This window comes from Portunus trituberculatus, chromosome 23 (genome assembly GCF_017591435.1).
Source record: "Portunus trituberculatus isolate SZX2019 chromosome 23, ASM1759143v1, whole genome shotgun sequence".
Lineage (NCBI taxonomy): Eukaryota > Metazoa > Arthropoda > Malacostraca > Decapoda > Portunidae > Portunus > Portunus trituberculatus.
In genome coordinates this window covers 11,425,820-11,442,492 of record NC_059277.1, presented here as the reverse complement: position 1 = coordinate 11,442,492, position 16,673 = coordinate 11,425,820, and the positions used below count along the sequence as shown (strand labels likewise).

Sequence of the window (16,673 nt, the reverse complement as noted above, 5' to 3'; positions counted from 1 at the left end):
AAATGAAGTAAAAACAAAACAAAACAATCATAAGTCAACCAATATTTCTTCCTCTCACCTCCACCACCACCACCACCATCACAACCACCACCACCACCACCACCACCACCACAGAAAAAGAAACACCATCACTAGGTACTCCATCATTACCACCACCACCACCACCACCACCACCACATCACCAGCTACACCACTATCTCCACCACCACCACCACCACCACCACCACCACAGAAGAAGAAACACCATCACTAGCTACACCACCACCACCACCACCACCCTCAACACACTTCTCCAAACACCATCAGACACCAGAGAGGCAGTGTTAGTGTGGGGAGGAAGGGGTGAGGGGTGAGGGGTGAAGGAGGGGAGGGGACAGCAAGCCAGCCTTAAGTAAGAAGAGTAACTAGTGAGGCGGTGGTTGTAATGGGCCGCCAACAGCCACCCGTCTGCCCCATTATTCAATACGGTGGCAGACCTCAAACTTTGATGATTGCATTACTCTTACCCGACTCTCCCCTCTCCCTCTCCCTCTCTCTCTCTCTCTCTCTCTCTCTCTCTCTCTCTCACTCTCTCTCTCTCCCTCTCCCTTTGAGCATTCCTTCCCTTTTCTTTCCTTCCTTGCAGTAATCATAGTTTACTTTCTTTTTCTTCTATTATTTTTCTCTCTCTCTTCTTCTCTCTCTCTCTCTCTCTCTCTCTCTCTCTCTCTCTCTCTCTCGTTTTCCTTTTCGTTGTATTTGTTTTTGTTTTTCTTTGTTTTATTCTCCTCTCATAGTTTTTTTTATCTGTTTTCTTATTTCTTCTCTTCTGTATGATTTTTCCTTCTCTTTTCTTCCTTTCCTTGTTACTTTCCCTCTTTACCTCTTGCAATGCTCTCAGTTTCCTCATTTTTTCTTCTCTTTCCTTTTTTTCCTTTTCCTCTTTCAATGCTCCTCAGTTTTTTTTTCCTCTTTTTTCCAACTTGAGTGTCATTTTTCCTTCCCATTCTCTTTCTTTCCTTACAAGTTTCCCTCTTGTAATGGTCACAGTTTCTACATTTTCTACTATTCTCCTTCCTTTCTTTTCTTCTTCTCTTCCTCTTTCAATGCCTCTAGTTTCGTTTTCCTCTCCTTTCCCCTTCAGCGTCATTTTTCCTTCCCTTCTCTTCCTTTCCTTACAAGTTTCCCTCTTTCCCTCTTATAATGATCTTAGTTCCTCCTTTTTCCTCTTCCCTTTCCTTTTTTTTTTCTTCTCTTCCTCTTTCAATGATCTCTAATTTATTTCCCTCCTTTATCCAACCTAGCGTCATTTTTCCTTCCCTTCCCTTCCTTTCCTTGCAACTTTCCCTCTTTCCCTCCTGTAATGATCTTAGTTCCCTCCTTTTCTCCTCTTTGCTTTCCATTTTCTTTTCCTCTTCCTCTTTCAATGCCTCGGGTTTGTATTTTCCTTTTAGTCCTCTTCCCTTCTCTCTTCTCTTCCCTTTCCTCACAAATTTTCCCTCTTTTCCTCTTGCAATATTCTCAGTGTCCATCTTTTCCACCTCTTCCCTTGCCTTTTTTCTTCTCCTCTTCTTCTTACAACGTCCACAGAAGCAATAGAAACACAGTCATGTCTTAAAACACTCTCTGCATCTCACAATACACGACGTTAACAAGAGACTCCAGTTGAAGTTACACGGGTTTTTCAAGGATGTTTTTACGGTTATGGTGACAGATTAACAAGATTTCTACGTTATTATCGAGAGAGAGAGAGAGAGAGAGAGAGAGAGAGAGAGAGAGAGAGCCAGCTTGCCCCCGCCGCCAACTAAAGGTCGTCTCTAGCAACGTCCGTGGTCTCCGGACTAACCTTGCAGACTTATACCACAACTGTGTGCAACGACACAATGCAGACGTTGTTGTGGTGACCGAGACATGGCTGAACAGTGAGGTGGAGCCCACGTATGGCAGGATGCAGGGCTTCACCCACTGGGTGAGGAGGGACCGACAGGAGCGAACAGGAGGTGGAGTGGCTGTCTGCTTCAAGGAAGGAATGCAGGCCCAGCTACTCGACATAGACACGCCTCCAATGATGGAGATGATGTACTTCCGAGTAATGCTGGCAGACCGCTCAGCCCTCCTGCTGTGTGCCCTGTATCGCCCCCCGCGACAAGGGCCTGACTCACTCCTGTACCTGACTGAGACCTTAGACAACCTGATGATGGCACACAGCTGCAGCCACGTGCTGATTGTGGGGGATCTCAATCACCACCTGGAAAGAGACGCCTACGAGAATCTCCTGGAGGTGCAGGGTCTGACAGATCATGTCACCTTCCCCACACATGAACGAGGAGGGACATTAGACCCTGTCATCTCAGACTACCAGGAAGACAAGCTTCAGTGTCATCAGCTGGGGCTCGTGGGCAGCTCTGACCATCACGCTGTACTGACACAGCTGGAAGTGGGCGTGGCTCAGGACGAGGCCACCACCCGCACCATCTGGCTGTGGAACAAAGCAGACTGGGCTTCCCTGCGCCGCGACCTGACCCACACCCCATGGGCCACTCTGCTACAGGGAGGAGCAGAGAGTGAAGCACTTGCACTCACCTCTCACCTTCTCGCCCTCCAGAGACGCCACGTCCCACACAGGGAATACACCACCAGATCGACGGATCAGCCATGGTTTGGCTACCGTTGCCGTGTTGCTGCCGAGGCAAAGTATGCTGCCTGGCTCCGCTACAAGAGGAACCCGACTCGGCGCAACAAGGACCTGCACAGGGCTGCATGCAGGAGGATGGTGGTAACCAGCAAGTGGGCCTTAAAAAAGTGGGAGGAAAGCCTGCGCCGGAAACTGTGTGGCACTGGCGTAGGAAACAAAACTTGGTGGTCTCTTGTTAAGGACAAACAAGGAACTGGCCACCAAGAATCCATCCCTCCCCTCAGCAAGCAGGACGGTACTGTCGCCACCAGCAGTAAGGAGAGGGCACAGTTGCTGGCTTCCTTGTTTGCTGGAAAAATGAAGGTCGGGAATCCACAGCAGCCACCGCCTCAGCTGGTCCAGCAATGTGAGAAGACTGTCACCATGGTGGAGGTGACGCATCAGCAGGTGAAGCGATTATTGCGGGGCTGGACACACAGAAAGCCACCGGCCCTGATGACATCAGCCCGCACCTGCTGAAGCGATGCTCCCAGGAACTGGCTGCCCCTCTCACCCAAGTCTTCACAACTTGTGTACGGGAAAACGTCTGGCCTTCAGTGTGGAAGGAGGCTCGAGTAGTTCCTGTACACAAAAAGCTCCAGGACGGACCCAAAAACTACAGACCCATATCCCTGTTGTCAGTGGTGGGTAAAGTGTTTGAGAGGGTCGTGGCAGAGGTGGTGTGTAGCCATCTCAAGGACAATGCCCTCCTCTCAGACCAACAGTTTGGGTTCAGACCTGGAAGGTCAACCTCCGACCTAATGATGCTTCTCACCAGGCATTGGCAGGACGCCCTCGACGACGGCAAGGACACTATAGTGGTTGCTTTGGACATAGCAGGAGCTTTTGATAAAGTATGGCACAACGGATTACTAGAAAAGCTTCGTGCTAAAGGCATCCAGGGTGGCTTGCTACGACTCTTGGGAAATTACCTGCAGGACAGAAGCCTCAAGGTGGTTGTCAACGGGCAAACATCTGAGTCCCTGCCTGTGGAGGCATCAGTGCCACAGGGTTCAATTCTTGGCCCACTCCTGTGGAATATCTACGTGGATGATCTTCTCCAGCTACTGCCAGGAGTCATGGCCTATGCTGATGACTGCACCCTCTCCTATACCTATCCACGCCAGGACAGTGGGCGGGCTGCTGAGGCCATCAATCAGCAGCTACGAGTGATAAAGGAGTGGGGTGCTCGCTGGCAAGTGACATTCGCGCCGGAGAAGACACAAGCAATGGTTGTCTCTCGGTCCCCAGCCGCCATGGCAGCAATGGCAGGAAAGTTGTCTTTTGGCGCTGCTGCTCTCCCACTCCAAGATGACGTCAAGATACTTGGAGTGGAGGTGGATCGAGGGCTGAGGTTTGACAGGCATGTCAAAACCATTGCCAAGAAAGCCTCTCACAGGATCTCCGCTCTCAGAAGGATCGCCAGTTTCCTCGACAGGAAGGGAGACTGCTGCTGTACAAGGCACAGGTGCGGCCCCACCTTGAATACGCAGCTCTCTCCTGGATGTCCTGTGCCGCCACACACAGAAGGAGACTGGACAGCATCCAACGCCGCGCCATACGGCTAGTAGATGCTGCACTACCACCTCACCCAGAGCCTGAGCGTCCCCTTGATTCACTGGAACACCGCAGAGACGTGGCGGCGATCGTAGTGTTCCATAAGGCACAGGTGCAAAGAGTGCCACATCTGGCAGGGCTGCGTCATCCTCTAAGAGTCACCGCACGGAGCACGAGAACGGTGCTCAATGGTGGTGACGCCGTAGAGGTGCCGCGATCCCACGGGTGTCAGCATCAACGCACCTTCGCAGGACGCGTCTCCAGGATGTGGAACTTGTTCACGGCCGCGGTGCCTCACGTCCAGGAGATGAACACTCACAGTGTCAAACTGATGGCACATAAGTGGAGACAGACACTGCCAACTCCTCTGACACTCTTTGTGACGTGACACTCAGTGTAGTGCAGTGCGTGAATAGTGCTAGTGAAGTGAAACGAATAGTGCTCCATTTACATGCTGACCATCTTGTATATTATCTATTTTTAAGTCTTGTAAATATTGTAGAGAAATAGATTGTAGTACCCTTAGAATAGGTAGCACACGACAGTGCGCCTTTGGGTACATGTTCCTATGTATTAAGTTTTGTTTAAATAAAAAGAGAGAGAGAGAGAGAGAGAGAGAGAGAGAGAGAGAGAGAGAGAGAGAGAGAGAGAGAGAGAGAGAGAGAGAGAGAGAGAGAGAGAGAGAGAGAGAGAGAGAGAGAGAGAGAGAGAGAGAGAGAGAGAGAGAGAGAGAGAGAGAGAGAGAGAGAGAGAGAGAGAGAGAGAGAGAGAGAGAGAGAGAGAGAGAGAGAGAGAGAGAGAGAGAGAGAGAGAGAGAGAGAGAGAGAGAGAGAGAGAGAGAGAGAGAGAGAGAGAGAGAGAGAGAGAGAGAGAGAGAGAGAGAGAGAGAGAGAGAGAGAGAGAGAGAGATAGGCCAAGACGGGGCAGGTGACAGATAGACGGGCGCACTAAACTAGGAGCTTCATAAATGCATAGTGAAGAGACAGACGCTTAAATGGGTAGACAGACAGACAAACAGACAGATAGATAGATAGATAGATAGACAGATAGAAAGATAGACAGGCAAATAGACACATAGACAGACAGAAAAATAGATAGACAGATAGATAGATAGGCAGATAGATAGGTAGATAAAAAGATAGAAAGATAGATAGATAGATATTGATAGATAGACAGATAGAAAGATAGATAGATAGACATAGACAGATAGATAAATAGAAGACAGATAGATAGATAGATAGATAGAAAGACACAGACAGACAGACAGACAGACAGATAAACAGGTACAAAGATAGATAGAGATAGATAGACAGATAGATTGATTGTAAAATATATACAGTATGATAAAAGGTGGCCGATGACAGCTGATAAAATACTGCATCTCTCTCTCTCTCTCTCTCTCTCTCTCTCTCTCTCTCTCTCTCTCTCTCTCTCTGCCTACATGTATTTCTGTCTATCTGTCTGTCTGTCTGTCTGTCTGTGTGCTTGTACCGGGGTCTTTCTCTACTCGTCTATCTATCTGTCTATCTATCTATCTATCTATCTATCTATCTATCTATCTATCTATCTATCTATCTGTCTATCTATTTACCTATCTCTGTCTTTCTATCTACCTAACCTTACAATTTATATATATGTTTATCTTTAAGTCAGTCTGTTTGTATATATCCCGTCCATTCGCGTCTCTCTCTCTCTCTCTCTCTCTCTCTCTCTCTCTCTCTCTCTCTCTCTCTCTCTCTCTCTCTCTTTCTCTCGCCAATTCGCAAGAAAATATCCTCTTTCATGAGTTTCCGCCGCCGCTTCGTGACGCAGCCAGGTGTTTGTTTACCTGTTTGCCTTCTTCCCCTTCCCCCCTCTCCCTCTCTCCCTGCCCCATACTACCCCACAACTCCTTCCCCCCTCCCCCCTCCAGTCTTCCTTCCTCCACACCCCCTCCCTCCCTCTGTTTTTTTTTTTTTCTTTCCCTTTCTTTTCTTTCTATGAGTGAATTTCGTTTCCCAGTCGTCTGTAATCCAGTCTCGTGTTTTAGTTGACGTTGTTGTTGTTGTTGTTGTTGTTGTTGTTGTTGTTGTTGTTGTTAGTGTCTTTGTTTGTGTTTATTTTCCCGGCATGTATTTTTTTTTTCTCTTTTTGATTGTCCTTTTTTTTCATTTGTGTTAAAGAGAATGTGAAGGTTGATGTAAATGTGTGTGTGTGTGTGTGTGTGTGTGTGTGTGTGTGTGTGTGTGTGTGTGTGTGTGTGTGTGTGTGTGTGTGTGTGTGTGTGTGTGTGTGTGTGTCTCCTCGATTTACATAATGTGCACCAAAATAAATTCCTGGTTCACGTAATTATACAAAATAACCTCTTTTCTCTCTCTCTCTCTCTCTCTCTCTCTCTCTCTCTCTCTCTCTCTCTCTCTCTCTCTCTCTGTGTGTGTGTGTGTGTGTGTGTGTGTGTGTGTGTGTGTGTGTGTGTGTGTGTGTGTGTGTGTGTGTGTGTGTGTCTCTCACTGTTTCCTTTCAGACAACACACACACACACACACACACACACACACACACACACACACACACACACACACACATACAGACGCAGGTTTACGTAGTTTACAAAGAAGACTCACCGCTGCCGTAACTTAGAGAGAGAGAGAGAGAGAGAGAGAGAGAACTACCCTCCTCTGCCACAGTTTACATAATAGACGGTATAGAACAAAGCAGCAGCAGGAGGAGGAAGAGAGAGGAGGAGGAGGAGGAGGAGGAGGAGGAGGAGGAGGAGGAGGAGGAGGAGGAGGAGGAGGAGGAGGAGGAGGATAGAAGCAGGCGGGTACAATTCTTCTCGTCCCAGCCCGCCATGAGCAGAGGAATTTTCTTATTTGCATCTTTAATATTATAGGAAACTTTATAAAATTCCACTCAAATTGGGTCCCCGGAGGCTCGGTGCAGGAGAGCGGGTTGGAAAAGTTATAATAACTCGATATTCGGGGAAAAAGAGTTCGAATTGAAAAGTTTTAATTCTCAAATTGGCCAGGCAGAAGTGCGTGCTATTTGCCTAAATGGTATACGTCCCGCCCCCACTGCCCCCGCCCCGCCCGCCGGCCTTTCTTACTGCAGGGGGGGTTGGGCTTCACTTCAAGGGCGGGAGGGCTTAGGGCTTCATCTGTTTAGGGGTGTTTACGGCTTCATTTCGAGGGTGTTTAAGGCTTTCAGGGGGGGAGCTTCACTTCAGGGGGGAGGAGGGCTTAGGGCTTCATCTGTTGTGGGGGTGGGGGCTTAGGGCTTTATCTGTTTAGGGGTGTTTATGGCTTCATTTCGAGGGTGTTTCAGGGGGGAGCTTCACTTCAAGGGGAAGAGTGTTTAGGGCTTCATTTCTTGGGGTGTTTAAGGCTTCACTTCGGAGGTGTTTAGGGCTTTTTTCAGCGTGTGTTTTTAGGGCTTCAGTTCTTAGCACGGGGGAGGGATTAGGGCTTCATCTGTTGGGGGTGTTTAGGGCTTCATTTGGGGGTGTTTAGGGCTTTTTTAAGTGGGTGTTTAGGGCTTCAGTTGTTAGCACGGGGGAGGGATTAGGGCTTCATCTGTTGGGGGTGTTTAGGGCTTCATTTGAGGGTGTTTAGGGGTCTTTTGTGGAGGATGTTTAAGAATTCATTTATGGGATGTGCCTTTAGAGCTTCACTTCGAGGATGGAGGGAGTCTTAGGGCTTCCTTTAGGGGTGTTTTGGGCTTCATTTTGGAGGTGTTTAAAGCTTCATTTGGGGGTGGTTAGGGCTTCTTTATAGTGTGTTTTGGACTTCATTTTTTGATAGGAGGCTGTTTAGGGCTTCATTTTTTTGAGAGGATGTGTTTAGAGCTTCATTTGTTGGGGGAGTGGGCGTGTTTCGGGTTTCATTTTGGGATGTATAGGGTTTCACTTAGGGGGATGCTTAGGGCTTCATTTGGGGGGGCTTAGAGGTTAGATTCAGGGTGTTAAGAGCTTCAATTGTGGGTATTTAGAGCTTCTTTTGTGGGTTTGCTTAGAGCTTCATTTTGAGCGTTTTTGGGGTGATTTTGTTATGAATTTACTTCGTGGCTTAATTTAGAGCATATTTGAGGTTTCCTTTGTGTATATTTGGTTGTTTTATGAAGGCTTCACTTTCTGGGCTTCATTTAGTTTGTTTATAAGGCTATTTAAGTGTATCTTCTACTAGCTTTTTACTTAGGCTTCACTTTGAGGGTTTGTTTTGTTAATTTTTTCTTCTTGTGGTTTCATTTCGGCTTCATCTGAGGTTTAATTTGAGGCTTCATTTGGTTTATTTGTGTGTGTGTGTGTGTGTGTGTGTGTGTGTGTGTGTGTGTGTGTGTGTGTGTGTGTGTGTGTGTGTGTGTGTGTGTGTGTGTGTGTGTGTGTGTGTGTGTGTAGTGCTATCTCTGGGCCGTCCCATATACAATTACTCTGGTATATAAGATATTTTTTTAGCATCTACACCTTATTTTCCATCCTCATTTCTGTTTCCCTCCTCAAGTGTGCATGTGGTGAGGTGACACTCGGTTAAGCCCTTCAGTACTGTGACGCATTCCCATATTCCCTCTGTTTACTATTTGGTGATTTTTAAACAGCTTCAAAAACATGTGGGAGATTAAAATAGTGAACACTGTGGCCATTAATCTTCTGACCTCCATAGACCCTTCTTAATGTCAATAAAATAGTCTAATCGTAAACAAATCTCAAGGTAAAAGTAAGTCCAAGTATTGTAGGGGTTAGATACAAGAAACCTAACCTAACCTAACCTAATCCAACCTACCATGAGCACGTTATTTTCTGCACATCATAGCTGGCTCGCTTATCTTTACGGCCACCACTGTGTTTCTCATAAGGCAGGTACTTATTCTTCTGGCTGACTCTCTTGGCACTGCTCGGGGACTGGTATCTAATTGGGCCTTCTTGTTTAATAGTTTTTAGTTTCCCTTACATAATAAAAACGGGAAAAAAAAGTCAGTCGCGAAATATGCATGTATTTTTTCTCTTTTTTATTTTCATTCCTTCTTCATTCATTTTAATCATTATTTCATATATTTTTTGTGTTGATTTATCATTTTTTGTCAATGGTCTGTCACTGTTACTCTTACCACTATTCAGAAACGCCTTCCCTTCTCACTATGACATTTTTCAAGGCCAAAGTGACAACTAGGAGAGTTTTCAAGATAGTTTCTCCTCTTAATAAACTAAAAATCTTGCCAATCTATCACCAGAACTTTAAAAATATCCTTAAAAACACGAGTATCTGCAACTGGAGCCCTTGGAAGGAGTGATGGTGGGAGAGGAAAGCTTTTCTGAATACAGGCCTTAGTAGTTAATATGACTAACCACGATGATTTATCAGTGCCAACAACAATTTCAACAGCTAACACCATCATTTCTTATCACAGCCACTATCATCACCATCACTATTTCGTATCTATCACTATTGTCGTATCTAACTATTAACATTTCTACTATCACCATCACTGCTAGACTCACTATCATCACCACCTACTTCACTATCTTTGTCACCATCATTACTAATTATCACAATCAGTCATCATTTTCAACTAAAAGCACCACCACCACCACCACCATCACTATCATTATAGTCACCATCACTGTCACCATATTTCTGCTCTGAAACTTATTTTTTCCCATTTTCTTCATTAATATTCAGAAACCAATCTTTTTACAATTTTTCCTCATAAACAATTAATATTTTCCCATTTCTCTCATTAATATTCACAAACTTCATTTCTTTACATATTTTCCTCATCATATCAACCACCATCCCACATCACTATTCATTCACAATACTCTCACTATCATTCTACCACAACCACCACTACTACCACGCATCACCACTGTCAATAACCCCCACCACAGCATCACCACCACCGCCAGCCTCGTTAAGCAGTCACACGTCCATCATTTTACTTGGTTTAGCGGCGCCAGGAAACAAGTGGCTTAATTCCACAAGTTTGTAAAAGTAGAATCAAAGCAATCCTATTTCCAAGCGACGAGGTGGAGAGGTGGGAGAGAGAGAGAGAGGGAGAGGGACACACACACACACACACACACACACACAAAAGGGTTCGACTTCACGGCTTCAGAAACACCAGAGTGAGACAGTGAATCTACACCAATCACACACACAAAAAGCAACACAAAACTCGATAGCAACACGAAGGGAAGCTAAGTCACCAGGTTAGGAGAGGGGAGGAGTGTTGGGACGGAGCCTCACGCAGCATCAGCACCAGGAACAACAGGAGGAGGTGTGAGGAAGACGAAGGTACAGCCGGAGAGATCGTGCACGGGTTGGGACGCGGCCCTTGTTGTCAGCCCACACTAGCCTAACGAGACTGCCGGAAATTGGACAAATGCAATAGTTGAGGACACTCCTCCCATTAGGATCACTCTAACTCAAGTAATGCGCGTGGCCTCGACTCCCCCTGAGTAGAATGTGTCAAGGGCGAAGGTTTAGTTTCGTCTGGGTTTTGGGGAAGAGGAGGTGGAAGAGCAGGAGGAGGAGGTGGAGGAGGAGGAGGAGGAGGAGGAGGCTGATGAGGGCGGGAAGTGAGGGCCAGACCTGAGGCGCATTCCGATCCCTGCACCCTGGCATCTCTCTCTCTCTCTCTCTCTCTCTCTCTCTCTCTCTCTCTCTCTCTTCATCACCCCATTCTCGTTTTCCATATATCCCTTTTCCACTCTTCCTTTCCTCTCTCTCTCTCTCTCTCTCTCTCTCTCTCTCTCTCTCTCTCTCTCTCTCTCTCTCTCTCTCTCTCTCTCTCTCTCTCTCTCTCTCTCTCCAGTTTCCTCTCTTTTGATTTGGACTTTTCTTCCCTTCTTCATCTTGCTTGCCTTCTTTATTTTCACTCGTATCTCGTTATCTCTTTCTTTCTTTTACCTTTTTATTCTCCTTTCCACTTGTGTTTTTCCTTCTTTCTTCAAACTCCTCCCTTGATACGTCTTTATTTATTCTCTCTTGCTCCTCTTCAAGCTTCCTTCCCGCTGATGACTCTTCTTCCCTGCTCTTCCATCGCTCATAATCCTCCTCCTCCTCCTCCTGTGCTCCGTACTCCTCCCCCTCCACTTCCTCCTCTTCCTCCTTCCTCTCCTCCACCTCCCCCTCATATAACAGCATAATTAAATCTAGCCTCTCATCTGGCCGTGATGGTGGGGTAAGCACATCAGCTCGCAGTCCGCTCATTAACACTAAAGATGATCCCTGATGCACCTTGCTTCCTCCTTCCTCTCTCCTCTCCTCTCCTCCTCTCGTCCTCCTTCCTTATTTCCTTCCCTCCTCCCTTTGTTTCTGTGTCTCCCTCCCGCCCCCCGCCCTCCCCGCAAGGCCTCAGCGCGCTGTATGGCAAGTCTATGCTAGGGTAATGTTACAGGCGCCTTAGTTCGCGGTGTGTGTCGGCAGGGAGGTAAATAGTGAGGTTAGCGGCGGCGTGGCGGGGAGGAGTCGGCACGGGTCGCGGCACCCAAGACAGTCCCGCCATCAGGCCATATTTACTGAGGTCTGGCGGCGATATTGAGCCATTGGAGGGGATTCATTGCGTAAATGGCTGGGATAATACATCGCTGATGGGACAATGACGCCCTGTATTGGCTGTAGATTTGCTCCATTTCATCCGAAAATCAATGACTTCGCCGCCCATTCTTGTTAGGCAACCGCGACAATATCATTTTGGGGATGCCGACACACTGACTCCCGCGGGCTGCCGGGGGCCGCCACGCGCTGGGGCGGCGGCCCCCGGCACTGCCATGGCCCCGCGCGCGGAGGGCAGCACCCCTTCCCCCTGGATAATGCAACAACACAGAAATAATCCCAATGAACAGCAATAAATAGTGGCGGCTGGCATGGCGGGGCGGCGGGGTCATCGTACACTGAGGTTAGGTACAGATTCCCTTGTTTCCCCCAACCACAGCGATCACTCCCCTCATTAGCAGGGCGGCAGCCAATGGCGGCGCGCCTCGGCCCCGCCCACCAATCACCGAGCGGCGGCGGGGCGCGATGCGTCTGCGCCAGAAGTTTTGAGTGGCCGCCTTCCGTGTTTGCACATGGAAAGGAGGCAATGATTTGATAAGGGAAGACCATATTGGGTTTGTACCATCTGATTCTGGTAATAGAGGCCGGAGCCACGCGCGAGGGAGGTGGTGGGCCTAGTGTGAGGGTGTCAGTGTGGTGCAAGTGTCCCGCGTGGCCAGGCGACCCGCTACTCACCCGACGCCTCCCGCAGCCATCCCGGCCCTGGAGTGTGACGCCGCCGCCGCCGCCGCCGCCGCCTTCGCCGCTGCCGCCCCTGCCGCCGCTGCCGCCGCCGCCGCTGCTGCTGCCGCCCGCCGCCCGCCTCCTGCAGGATACGAGGCGTCAACATCAAACATGAATTTCGGTGAGTTCATATTGTTTCTCCTCGCCGCGGTGCAGGAAGGGCGGCGCCATCCCGCCACGCCCTCCCGCCGCGTGACCGCAGCCCTGCAGCGAGGCGCCCGCCACACTCACTCTCACCACGTACACATTCTCCACACCCTGGAAAGCCTGCCGCTTTGGCCGCACCGCTGCCCTGGCGCCGCGCCGTGCTGGCCTCACCCGCGCCTGTGGCCCTCAAAGTTTCGGAGACCCGAATAATTCATAAGAAAAAAGTCTTGGTACTAAAACTGTCCGCGGCGTGTGAGGAAAATGTTTGTGACGCGAGGGGAAGGCTGTGTGTGTGTGTGTGTGTGTGTGTGTGTGTGTGTGTGTGTGTGTGTGTGTACCTAACCTCCCCTCCACATCCCCTGTGTCGTCGCCCGGGGGCTCTCAACTCAATGTCCCGGGGGACGTGTGAGCGGCAAGGCTCGGGGCGCTGGGGGATGCCAGAGAGTGCCACCGCGGCAGACAGTGCATTGACAAGGGAATTTTTTTTTTTTATTTATAGCCATGAAAACAAATAAATAAACCAGTTTCGGGGAAATGTTCTATCATCTTCATATGAAAAGGTTAATTCTCATCGGTTACAATTCACATTGCAACCTTTCAAAACATGTAGAGACAAAAATCGTTCATAAAACTATATCAAAAAGTAAAATATTAATACAATTGCATGTATCAAAAATACTAGATAAATTAATGGCGTTTGGAATAACAAACAGTCACAACTAGCACTGAGGCAATTGTTACATTATAGACCACATTAAAAATCAAGCGGGAGAATCATTTGCCGCGATGGGAAACACTCAAGAAGTGTTCAGGATCCCAGGCACTCCAGGCTAACCTTTGACTCGACACAGCCATTATTCTCCTTAACACAACCATTACCCCTCCAACACAACCATTACTCTTTAACACAATCATTACTCCTTCCAACACAACCATTACTCTTCCAATAAAACAATTACTCTTTAACACAACCATTACTCCCTCCAATACAACCATTACTCCCTCCAACACAACCAATACTTTCTCCAATAAAATCATTACTCTTCAACACAAGCATTACTCCCTCCAACACAACGGTTCATGCTGCTCTCCAAACGCCGCTGTCGTCACAACACAGTACAACACAGGACAACCCAATCATCACGACACGTAGTAACAACACAAGACAACACGCCAGAAGACACCACAAGACAACACAGCACAACACAGCACAACACAACACAGCACAACACAGCAAAACGCAGCATAACACAGCATAGCAGCATATTCCCCGCCACTCTCCAAGCGGTATTGTAATAAAAACACATTTTCTGATAATCCATAAAGCAATTTAGCATCGATAAATTCATTAAGAGAGAAATTGCTGCTCAAAAACATAAATATTCAAACACCTGCTTAAAATATGTACACAAATTATCGCCCTACAAAGGTGTTTGATACGTAAGAAAACAGAAATAACCTTAAAACAACAACAAATACTAATAACAAATAAATAAATGAATGAATAAATAAAACAATTGAATTCATAAAGCGCACCAACAAAAAATAAAGTCAGGTCGAGTGACGCACTTCATGAAAAAAAAAAAAGGGTTTGTCACGTACGAGGATCGGAAGGCAAAAACAACGAATGAATAAATGAATAAATGAATTAACAAGAGAACAGATAAATAGATAAATACATCAAAGTTTGAAGCATAAGCCTTCCCTGGACGCTCAAAACAATAGCAACAGGAATTCCACAGCCGCGTAATCTGCGAGCGGGGCAAAAAAGCGATTAGAGAGCGGCCAGTGTAAAGAATTCAACACCATATGGGATTGTAAGGCACCCGGACACTGGCACTCAAAACTGGCACTCCAAAGAGGCGCCACTCGACCACCGCAGATCGCAGACACCACCAAGGCACACAGAACAGTCCCAGGCGAGGTGAGGCATGCGAATAACAAGATGCATTCCTTCTTGGCACTGTAGGTTTGGCACTTGTCGTAGTAAATCAAGGGTGTCAAAGGTTCACCAAGAAGAAACGGTGTTGTATAGGAAGTGTTTCTACGGGAGAGTAAAGAGTCCTGTGCGATAAACCTCTTCTGTATCATGCCGCGTTCTTATATTCATTCTAGTTACTGTTTGGCGATTTTATTCAGCTTCAGAAACTTATATGGGGGATTAAAACAGTGAAGACTCTGACCATTAGTTTTCTGACCTCCATAGAGCCTTCTTAATGCATATAAAATTGTCTAGTCATACCCAAAAATTAAGGTAAAAATGTTTCTCAGTATTAAAGAGGTTAAAAGAAAAAAAGTAGTGTTACTCATTCTCAGCAGTGTAGGATTGTCTCTAGTGGGAATAAGTAAAGTGTTCGTAAAGGAAAGGGAGTGAGATAAGTCATAATTAAAGGCATATAAAGACTAGTACAGGAAAGATATAGTATTCTTAATTACTGCTACTGCAAAATACTGTCTCATTCTAAAGTTTGGTGCTCTACATGTCACTGATAAGTTACCGCTTTATCAACGTGGTCAACAACTGGTGAGGTGACAATCCAAAGCATAATGATTGAAGCAACAAAACCTGGTACAAAAAATAATATTAATAATGATATTCTTCATTTCTGGCACCGCAAAACACTGACACCAAAAGCACGCACTGATGGCACAAATAAATCACGGCCTGACAAAACAGTGCCAGTCGAGTGTGAAAAAATCCAGCAAAACAAATACTGGCACTCTTAATTACAAGCACTGTGAAAGATTGGTACTTCGGGTTGGCACTCACGGTGCTAATATGTCATAGCTTCACGCCACAGTAGCGCTCCAGGCAAACTTGGTAGTACAGGAAAAATATATTATACCTGATTACTGGCACTAAAAAAACATTGGTACTGTAATGTTTGCACTCTGGCACTGACAAGACACGGAATAACAAAACACTAACGGTGAGACATGATAGAAATCCAGGAAAAGCCAGTGGAAGGTGAGAAATTTGTGCCAGCTGAAAATTGTATCTTGATTATTGGCACCGCAAAGACTGGCACCTCAAGATTGGCACTAATGGCACTAACACATTACGCGCAACAGTAACAAATGAAATCAATTTAAAACAGCAAGTATAGATGAATAAAATAGAAATAAATAGATAGAAAAATACGTAAATAAGTAAAATTATTCGTGATTAGTGGCACTGCGAAATCAAACCCAAAACTAGTATTCTTGATCATCGGCACTGCATAGACTGGCACCTTGAAATTGACACTGAAAATACTAATACATTACAAGGAACAAAAATGAGTGAAGGATATTCAGTGTATGAAAAGCAACTAATCTCAATTACTGGCACTGTCAAACGCTACGTGAGGATGGCACTCTCAAGGCACTAATGCACTAAAATACTACAGAAAACTTGCTGATGCCCAAATAAGCCTAAATTATGTCCAACCACCTCGACGTGTAAAAGTGACACTCGCAAATCCAAATTGTCTACTCGAAAACATAGAATTACGTCAGAAAAAAAAGGATAAAAAGAAAAAAAGTGTCAAAAATATACACTCGTCCAAAATAAAAAGAAAAAAAATCTTTAAAATGTCATTAAAAATTCTACATCCACTCGAAAATTATTAAGAACGAAGGTCTTCAAAAAATATTCTTGGACACTTTAAAAAAAGAAGGAAAAAAGTCACATTAACGCTCAAACGATAAAAATGTAAAGAAAAAAAGAAAAAATATGAAAAAAATGTCAGTGTTTCAGCTCAAGAGAACGTGTAAAAAAGTCAACAAAAAGTGATGGAAAGTTATAAAAAGTACACTAATTAAGACATTAGTGCACCTTCATGCCAGCACACCCCCTCCCCCCTTCCTGTCCCTTCCCTTTCCCTCCCTCCCTTCCCTTCCCTTCCCTTCCCTTCCCTTCTTCTCCCTTCTCTCTCTCTCCTCTCTTTTCCTTCCCCTTATCCGCTTCCCTCCTTCCCTTCCCTTTCCTTTCCTTCCCTTCCCTTCCTCTCCCTTCTCTCCCTCTCCTCTCTTTTCCTTCTCCTTATCCGCTTCCCTCCTTCCCTTCCCTTCCCTTCCTCTCCT

At 46.4% G+C, this 16,673-nt stretch overlaps 2 protein-coding genes across 3 annotated transcripts in view; one reads left to right on the top strand and one right to left on the bottom strand.

The window, feature by feature from the left end:
* Nucleotides 1-16,673, bottom strand: part of LOC123507924 (transcriptional adapter 1-like) — a 90,540-nt gene that overhangs the window by 44,695 nt on the left and 29,172 nt on the right. The window contains exon 1 of one of the 2 annotated variants that reach the window (XM_045261274.1): nt 12,414-12,530. The exons of the other annotated variant lie outside the window; for it this stretch is intronic. The gene's annotated coding sequence lies outside the window, so the exon portion shown is untranslated. Of the gene's footprint in view, nt 1-12,413; nt 12,531-16,673 lie in introns of those variants that run through there. 2 annotated transcript variants of the gene reach the window in all.
* The window catches only part of LOC123507921 (dorsal root ganglia homeobox protein-like), an 86,409-nt gene continuing 82,189 nt past the window's right edge, over nt 12,454-16,673 (top strand). The window contains exon 1 of the mRNA XM_045261265.1: nt 12,454-12,582. Coding sequence (XP_045117200.1) covers nt 12,573-12,582 — 10 coding nt within the window. The 5' untranslated portion in view covers nt 12,454-12,572. The remainder of the gene's footprint in view (nt 12,583-16,673) is intronic.